Here is a 10,000-nt window from a genome sequence, read left to right as displayed (position 1 = left end):
AGGCCACAAGCACAAGGGAGGATGGGAGAACCCTGTGAGTGTCCTCTGGTCACGGCATTATGTTGTAATGAGGCCTTCACTGCATCATGTGTAGAGTTATTTAGTGACCCCTAGTGTCCACTCCTGCTCACTGCATCATGTGTAGAGTTATTTAGTGACCCCAAGTGTCCACTCCTGCTCACTGCATCATGTGTAGAGTTATTTAGTGACCCCTAGTGTCCACTCCTGCTCATCATCTGTTATATTGTGACTGCTAGTGTCCACCCCTGCTTACTGCATCATCTGTGTAGCAAACTCTGAACCCTGCTGGTCTCTCCCCTTCACTACACAAAATCAAACAACAGCATTTTTACGACAGCAGTAGTTAGACGAATAGCAATGGAGGTAAACCGGGTTTTTCTATTGCAAGGGGGAGTGGGGGGGGGGGATGTAGAGCATTATGACACGCCCCTTTAGGCAGACCGGAACCTGGTCATGTTAGGTGCCCTTAGAAACCTATTATGTTGGCATATCTCTATATTAAAGAATCTCTGACTATGGCTCTCTGTAATGCCGTAGCAATGTTGTTATGATTTAGTTAAACATTTTCAGCAAGTGAATAGGGTTGCCGGCGACCCCTGCTGCAGTGCAATCATAGCCCAAGAAATAGTAGACAAAGTTTGAAACAAATTGAAATTACTGTTTATTATTCAGTTAATACAAATGACACGATATACAAATTATACAAACAAATTTAAATTCCCTTTCCAGTGAATACCTTCAAAGCCAGAGCATTTTCCTCTGGCGTGTGTGTGTGTGTGTGTGTGTGTTTGTCTGTGTCTGTGTCTGTGTCTGTGTCTGTGTGCGTGCGTATCTGTGTTTGTTTGTCTGTGTCTGTGTCTGTGTCTGTGTGCGTGCGTATGTGTATGTGTGTGTGTGTGTGTGTGTTGTCAAGTGTGCAATGTGTGTGCCAATTACGCAGTGTACTGTATATTGTTAACACATTGAGTACCAAGTACGTAAAAGTACCAATTTCACTCCCATGCATTGAGTACCAAATGGTAAAAAATACGTTATAACGTTTAAACGTTGAATTTTGAATCTACACCCTTCAATGCATAATATATGTGATTTTGGGAGTTCTGTGATGAATACAAATGACAAAAACGACTGTCAAAAGCTTGTGACATGACTTGGACATATTCATTTTAATCACGACGCCATTGTCTCAGCGCCAACTCAAGTAGCGTAGGTTAAGTAGCCTAACCCGCATAACAGCTTGCAGTGATGCCCTGTTAAACCTTGTGGTATGGTGGCATACTATCTATGATGCTATTGTCAAAAATTGTGCCTGTTGTTTACTTATTTGTATGATCGGCATCCACTCTATGGCACTTAAAAGGGTGCTACACAAAATAAACACAGAGTAGGGTAATTTATATAAACTTTCTGGGGCCAACATCCTTATCGGATCCTTGGTTAGATCCATACAAATGATGCCCGAACTGTGATTGGATCCAATATTCTTGGATTTTGAAGATCGCAGGAAATATAATTTGAATTGTTTATTCTGTTTATGATTTCTCGCCCCATGACAATGGCAAACTTACACTGTGTGTGTGTGTGTGTGTGTGTGTGTGTGTGTGTGTGTGTGTGTGTGTGTGTGTGTGTGTGTGTGTGTGTGTGTGTGTGTGTGTGTGTGTGTGTGTGTGTGTGTGTGTGTGTGTGTGTGTGTGTGTGTGTGTCCGCGTGCGCGCATGTGTGTGTGTTTTGAATAACCCACAGGAGCAGGATCTACTGGTCGGGGCCTTACAACAGCTTCAATGATGATCCGTAAAATGCATAAAACCCAGGATAGAGTGTGTGTGTGAATGTGGTGTGGACTCTGTGCAGGAGGGTCATTGTGTCTCCAGAGATGCTGTAGAAGGCCAGAGTTCCTGCCCTGTGATCCACATACACTCCTATTCTGGAGCTGGCCACTAGAGAGAGTTTAGTCACTTTATTATTGTGATAGAAAAAGGAGCTGGACATGGTGAGGTCCAGCCTCCAGGACTGATCATTACATCCAAACCCACACTCCTTACCCGCTCCTTTCCTGCTGATGCTTTTATATGACACTGCTATATAAACATCTCCACTCCACTCAACCTCCCAGTAGCAGCGTGCAGACACACCCTCTCTACACAGCACCTGATAACACCCATCAAATCTGTCTGGATGATCAGGATATGACTGGACCTCATCTCTCCTCTCCACCCTCCTGTTCCCCTCAGACAGATGGAGTTTTCTGTGTGCTGTGTTTGGATCCAGAGTGAAGGTACAGGAATCTGATGGAACAGAGGACAGGATACAGAGTTTTTTATTTGTAATGTGTGTGTGTGTGTGTGTGTGTGTGTGTGTGTGTGTGTGTGTGTGTGTGTGTGTGTGTGTGTGTGTGTGTGTGTGTGTGTGTGTGTGTGTGTGTGTGTGTGTGTGTGTGTGTGTGCGTGTGTGTGTGTGTGTGTTTGTGTGTGTGTGCATGCATATTCGTGTGTGTGTGTGTTTGTGTGTGTGTGTGTGTGTGTGTGTGTGTGTGTGTGTGTGTGTGTGTGTGTGTGTGTGTGTGTGTGTGTGTGTGTGTGTGTGTGTGTGTGTGTGTGTGTGTGTGTGTGTTTGTTTGTGTGTGTGTGTGTGTGTCCAACTCACAGTGTAAGAAGTCCTCTCTGGTCACTGGTTCAGCAGTAAGAGCCTGGCCATCAGACACTGAGACAGAAAACATCACATTCAGTAAGTGCATGAACTCATCACACAATAATCTCCACATTCAGTAAGTGCAATGGAGATCGTACAACAACATGAAACTATGAGTTTAGAACTTTACATCTTACAGGGAAGCATCTCCTGAAACAGACAGGTAAAGACATCAACATCTCCTGAAACAGACAGGTAAAGACATCAGCATCTCCTGAAACAGACAGGTAAAGACATCAACATCTCCTGAAACAGACAGGTAAAGACATCAGCATCTCCTGAAACAGACAGGTAAAGACATCAGGGCAGCATCTCCTGAAACAGACAGGTAAAGACATCAGCATCTCCTGAAACAGACAGGTAAAGACATCAGGGCAACATCTCCTGAAACAGACAGGTCAAGATGGGGTGCACTCTGTAGGTCCTTCTGTGGATCGTGGCTTGATTACTGCAATGGCCTTTTCACTCGTCCTAATCAGAAAAGTCTATGACAGCTGTTTAGAATGCAGCTGCCAGCCTTCTTACCAGGACAAAGAAGTGTGATCATGTCACTCCAGCAGTGTGTGTGTGTGTGTGTGTGTGTGTGTGTGTGTGTGTGTGTGTGTGTGTGTGTGTGTGTGTGTGTGTGTGTGTGAAGTAAAGCCTGTGAGGCTGTTATAGGCATGGGCGTAATTTCGGCATGGATATAAGGGACGCGTCCCCACCAATATCCAGCGATTATCGTTTTGTCCGCACCAATTTGATCACTGGGGCTGGGGGGGAAAACGGTCTCCCGTCTCATTCGCATTGCGGCGAAGAAAGGGTTAACCAAAAGTCCTTTGCCAAAGGCTGACGACCAATCTGATTGGCTGTGCCTTCCCCTTCTTTCACGTGAGACTCTAGGTTGTGTATGGTTGCTAGGAGGCAGGAGCGCCAAAAAAAAAAAAAAAAAAGAAGCTGAGGTCTTTTCGGTAGGTTCTATCACTGCGCTTATCAGTGGTGTTACCACACGGTACGTTATTAAATTACTCTGGCAGGCTAACGTTCCAGAATATTTGGTGCAACGTGGGTGACACGGGCACATGACTGCCAAGTGAGATGGCAGGCAAAAGAAAAAAAGTGGACATATGGAGCTACTTTTCAAAGAAATCTGTAAGTCACACTATCACTCGCTAATGAAATGACGTTTGGAACACAGCCCGTTAGCAGGGCAAACTCGTTATCTATGAATCAAGTTGTCTACGATGGCACAACTAACTGCAGAGACTGTTGTGCAGTTGAATATCCAATGGCTGTCAATAATGTTGCATTATGTCCTGCAAATGATAGAATGTTTGTGACAGTGACACAATAACTCCTCGTCAACATAACACGAGACAGATTTATCACGAGGGCGCCTTTGTAAAACGTCGGCGGGCACCTTAGCACAGGGTTTCACAAACTAGGGTGCGTGCACCCCTGGGGGTGCGCGGCCTGCCATAAGGGGGTGCTGCACAAGCTGAATAGAGAAATGGTGGATATGTGAGTTTTTCTCCAGCATTAATGAACATTAAGTAGATTTTAATTGTATGGTTAATTGTATGCTGTAGGGTCCATGTGAATTGTACAGCAGTTTAACTCCTAGACTTTTGGAAAAGAGGATTCTCCAAAACAATTGTAAGTGCATGGACATCAGCACACCAAAATATTTGCTTAGGGGAAGTGCGAACCACATTAAAATATACAAGGGGGTGCGCAGGGGGGAAAGTTTGGGAACCGCTGCCTTAGCATAATGACAAACAAAAAAAATGCAGAATTCAGAAGGGGATAGGTCTGGAGGTCTGAGTACCCGCGCCTCCCATTTTGCCTCTCGTCCCTCCCTGTCTTTTCTTTCAATTTCGGTTGCGCGTGCATCACTGCATCCAAAGGGTTGTTGGTGCTGCCCACCCTCTCTCTCTCTTTCTCTCGCTCCACATGAATTTCACCAACCTGTAACCTATTCAGTGTCTCGTTCTCCGTTTCCTCAATAATAAACGTCTTTGAAAGCGTGACATGAAATCGGCATTGCGCGTCATACATTTTTGAAACAAATAGGCTATGGAGACAGCACCGCTCGTGCTTATAAATCGACGTGGATCAATGACCATATTCATAGACCATGCTCTCCACATTAATTTCACCTAGGCCTACCTCTAACCTATTCCGTGTCTCGTTCTCCATTCTCAATTTGAAAGCGTGACATTAAATCGGCATAGCGCGTCACACGTTTGAAATAGGCTATGGGGACAGCACCGCTCGTGCTTATAAATCGACGTGGATCAATGACCATATTCATAGACCGTGCCCTACATCTGCATGACATGAACCTATGATTGATAATGCAAAAAAGCTTCTAGAATCTTTGTCTTGGAGCACTTTTGTGTCCCCACCAATGTCAAAATCAAAGTTTCGCCCTTGGTTATAGGTCATCAGTAATGACTTACTCTCTGGTTTCAGCCGCGAGTTACTGTGTGCTCTTCTGACTGGGAGTTCAGAATCAGTATCTGCAGACCAACACAGAGGCACACATTCACCAACATGCAGCTCACATCCAGTGGATTGGGCTTCACTGGGTACAAATATGCACACATTCACCATCATGCAGCTCACATCCAATGGATTGGGCTTCACTGGGTACAAATATGCACACATTCACCAACATGCAGCTCACATCCAGTGGATTGGGCTTCACTGGGTACAAATATTGCCACATGAATAGTTGCAATCTGGATCCATGTCATAATAATTGTTTCTAAATACATACATTGCATTAGGCAAGGCAAAACAAAGCAATTTCATTTGTATAGCGCATGTCATACACAAGTGAAATTCAATGTGCTTTACAGACAAGTAATGTAAAATTAAATGGAATAAAATTAAATATAAAAAAATAAAAATAAAACATGGCAAGTGGAAATGAAATGATGGGCAAAAAGATAACAAGGCCGACAGGCGGACAACAGATGCGTCCCTCTATGCCAGTTCCAACCTTTTTTCCTCCCAAAACGCCCTGCTGGCCTCCTCCTAACCTGTCAACGCCCACCCCCCTCTGAGGATGTGCTTTTTGTTTATTGGTCATAGCCTATTGCCCATGGAAACTCCAAATAATGTGGCAGGCAGTGAAATGACGAGACAAAGCTTTATATTTTGCAGTTTAGACTATAATAAGGTCATCATGCTTGGATTTGGAAAAGAAGCATCTAATTTCAAATTTCACATAGATCAAGTGGCTACATTACAAATTACCAGATATTATTAGTATTAGGTTATTTATCAACCTTTAGTAGGCTATCACGCCATTTCAGCGTCATGTGCATGTGGGAAAGAAACTAAACATCGCCAAATAGCCTAATAAATAAATAAAACCGTTTGGATGAATCATGCGCTATGGGTTCACCCTTTGGATGCATTGTGCGCTTAATTTTCAATGCCGTCAAGGCACAAAGCAGTGAGCTTCAGCGGCAGAGTTTACCAAATTCAAACGACTGCGTTCTGTCCCGTGCTCTCTCTGAGTGCAAGGGAAAGCACCTGTGGGGTCCACGCGCCCGCCAGCAGAAAACGACTCTCCCTTGCAATATGCCCGAGAACATCAGTAACACAGCGTATGTGAAATGCAAATGGCCCATCTGTCTACAAGTTCGAGAACACTGACTACTCACTGAAACGTAGTGGCAGAATGTTTGCAAACTCACGTTTAGAGGAAGAGCTGTAGCGCTGCTGGTCGCCTGTCAACTTATTACGGTTCCATGTCGTGGAGCGTTATGCAATGCAAGCGCCCCTCTATCCGAGCACAAACATCTGTGTGAAATACTGCCTGCCGACTTCTAAATCGTTCATTTCCATTCTGATGAACCAAAATAGCTGCACAACGCGACACTATCAGCCGAAGTGTAGGCCTATCACAAGACCGTGAACATTAAGTGACACTCACAGTGGTGTTGGTGTGCTGTGGAGAAGGAACGAAGTTGCCTACTACTGTCCAAACGCAAAACAATGCCGAAAATTCTCACAATGCAATCAGCTTAGCCTTGCCGGTTTGGTAACATATCGTATACGTTTTGACACGCATTCGCTCCAGGCCAAAATGCCTCTCTGCCTCCGCCTTGTGGACACAGGAAGGAACAATTGAAGGAATGCGTTTCAGACAGCGTTTCAGACAAGGAATGCGTTTCCGATGGACGGACGGACGGACGGACAGCGGACGGACAGACCCTCTTATAGAGATGCTGGGACGCATCTAAAAACAGGAAATAAAGACAAAAGACAAATAAATATATATAAAAAAACAAGACTAAATCTGGATTTCTAAGAGAAGGTGTCTTGTCTTGTCGTAAGTCTGTTTTTAAACCTATCAACAGTAGGGGCATTTTATACTTTCTCTGGAAGCTGGTTCCAAAGATTTGGAGCATTGTAGCTAAAGACTACCTCACCACACTTTGTTTGACAGTATGTAAAACCAGCAAGTTTTTTTTGTCATATACCTTTGATGGCTTGTTGGTGTGTACAGCTGAAACCCAATATGTAGCTGGGTCCCAACCCATTTAATGACTTCAACACAAGTAGTAATGTCTTAAAGTCGATTCTATATGTTACTGGGAGCCAATGCAGGGACATTAAAGTCAGTGTACAGATATCAATTATTTTTGTTCTTTTAAGAACCCTTGAAGCTGCATTTCAGATTAGTTGAAGCTGTTCAATAGTCTTTTTGTGAAAAGGCTGTTACTGTAGTCAACCCTTCTTGAAATGAATGCATGTGCAATGCATTATAATTATTACTCAGTGTAATTAACCCATTGATGCCTGATGTTGTGTTGTGCAACATTGGCCCTGGGGTCCGTATCTCGAAAGCGTCTTTGCTAACGACGGTAGCAACATCCTTCGTAAGTGCGACTCAACTCTCTCTCGACAGCGACGTTCACCACTGAATCCAAGGGAATGGTAAGAAGGACGGTCTTAAGACGGTCGTAAGACGGTTAGCAACGACAATAATCGAGAAACGGACCCCTGGCTCCTGCAGCTGCATTACGCAACATTCAGGATCATGAGATTCAGAAGCTGAGATATTTAAGTTTGTATTTCTTAAAAAGGGCTCAGGCATTCAGCACTTTTGCAGGTGCCAGGCGTCAATGGATTAAATCAGTTGGATCTCGCTGTGTATTCTCATCATGGCAAGGGTGTCTGTGCGTGTGTACGTGCGTGCGTGTTTGTGCTTGTGCTTGTGTGTGTGTCATTGGTGAAGACTTACGCTGTATGTTCTTGATGATCTGGACATTTGTCACTGCTACAAGATAAAAAGCATAAGACATTACATGTTGTCTCACTTTGAAAACATTAAATGGATGTCTTTTATGATTTCTAAGTTTGTCCAACCTGCTGCAGATATCTTGACTATTTCCTGCTTGAAGACTGAAGTTAATTTCTCCTCCAGCTGCATCTTCAGTGCAGACACAGATTTCTTCAGGGGCTCCAAGGAGAAGCTTTGGCTGACGGTCACGCTGGTTGATATCGTGCTGTAAGGCCTCCCAGTGATGGACACAATGTTCTGCACAGAGAAACACACATATTGGGGCAGAGAATGTGGAGACTGGCAGCACATACAAGTACCTTGCCAATAAATACACACACTAGAGTGAGGTAGACATAGGCAGGGCTGGACTATGGCTATCTGGCGTACCGGGCAAACCCTGGTGTGCCCTTGCGTGTTTCGGGCCCTCCCAGGCCGGGAAACAATAATGAAAATATATTTATTATTTTTTATTGTCTGCGGCGGTAAAAAATGACACATCGGGGCCCATTGGATGCTTCTCCTGAGGGACATTGGGCTAGTCCAATGAAATGCATTTCTCAAAGGCCTGCTCCTCCGGCCCCCCTCTCTTGACAAAGCTGTCATCATCACCCCAAGTGTAGTTGACTGTGCTATTCGGTTAAAACTCTGGTGAACGATAACGATGACGCAAAATGGAGAAAGAAAAGTGGCTATGACAACAAGGAAAGAGAAAGCAGCAAACTAAAAGAGGACGCAGGAAAATGCACTAAAATCATTGACTTTTTAAACTTTTTTTAAAAGCATAAACTCAAGCTCAGGTTCGAGTTAGTGAAATGGGGAACTGCGAGACAACTCGACCTCAGGTTGGGACAGTGGGGCCGCCAGCGCAGTAACGAGGTGGCACGGGAATTATTGGAGGAGGAGGCGTCGGAGGAGATGTTTCGATCAGGGGAAGACAGGAGGATGAGATGGAAAGACGAGACGTGACCCAGGGAGAGATTGTATGAGGTTAGAATTCACTCCAACTCACTAGCTAGCCAATGTGTCTAGCTTTGCGCTGCTCTGCCTGAGAGCAAGTTGTCATCCTGACTTCATCAAATCAGTCACAAACATGTACCCATTTTGATACATTTCCATGCACTTCTCTTGTAATGTTGCACCAGCACAAAGAACTCTTTCATTTGTCTTGAGCTGTAACAAGGTAATGATGTGCTGTGCTCTCCCTGTCTTCTCTAGAACTGAGAAGTGTCGTGCCAAAAAGCCAGTCCCTGCCAGAACACGACTGTCCTCCTTGAAACTTTCAGATATTTTTACCCATTTTTGCAGACAAATCCGACACAATTTAAGAAGGAAAGCCTAGGCTATCATAAGCATTTACATTCCTTCTGGAAGTACTACAAAGAGCTGGTTACAATTTCAGAATTATTTCCATAAAAGAATCGAAGAATTGTCATAACAAATGTTACTGTTTCATTCAAATAGCTCATATTAAGTGGAGGATGAGTAATGTTTCATACACATATGTTTAGTTCATTAATTATGTAATTCAATATGCAAAAATGAGTGTAATTTTCTCTCAAAAAATGTCATTGGTTTCAATGAGGGCAGTCGTGTTCTGGCAGGGACTCACTTTTTGGCACGACACCGGTACCCTAGCTGGCTAGCTATAGAGCCCTACCAGATTACTGTAGGTAGCTATCACTTCGGCGGTTTCCCCCATATTGCCTGACACTAAAGTTGTCATCCCTCCCTACTCGCTCAAATCAGTCACAAACATGTACCCATTCGGTTTGTTTTCAGAAACTTTACTTTTATTGTTGTGCCAACATATAATCTTCCATTTCTCTTGCCGTGTCAGCTGTCACAAGGACGACCAGTTCTGACTGTCTTGTAATTGCGTATTACTTACGGCATTCCACCTTTCCCTTTCGCTTATCCAAAATATATCTCATTTTTTCACTCTTGACCTACTGCTTGTGCAACTATGATTTTAAAATAAAATGTGTGTTTGTAATCTTTTGCTTCTGC

General features: G+C 43.9%; 1 protein-coding gene across 1 annotated transcript in view; it reads right to left on the bottom strand.

Moving 5' to 3' along the window:
- Positions 1-1,788: 1,788 nt before the first annotated feature.
- Positions 1,789-10,000, bottom strand: part of LOC134465427 (tripartite motif-containing protein 16-like) — a 12,309-nt gene continuing 4,097 nt past the window's right edge. The window contains exons 4-6 of the mRNA XM_063219084.1: positions 8,195-8,225; positions 5,151-5,210; positions 1,789-2,306 (exon numbers count right to left, since the gene is read on the bottom strand). Coding sequence (XP_063075154.1) covers positions 1,789-2,306; positions 5,151-5,210; positions 8,195-8,225 — 609 coding nt within the window. The remainder of the gene's footprint in view (positions 2,307-5,150; positions 5,211-8,194; positions 8,226-10,000) is intronic.

This window comes from Engraulis encrasicolus, chromosome 2 (assembly GCF_034702125.1).
Source record: "Engraulis encrasicolus isolate BLACKSEA-1 chromosome 2, IST_EnEncr_1.0, whole genome shotgun sequence".
Lineage (NCBI taxonomy): Eukaryota > Metazoa > Chordata > Actinopteri > Clupeiformes > Engraulidae > Engraulis > Engraulis encrasicolus.
Note: the sequence above shows the minus strand (reverse complement) of the source record. Positions and strands in the feature narration are given on the sequence as shown.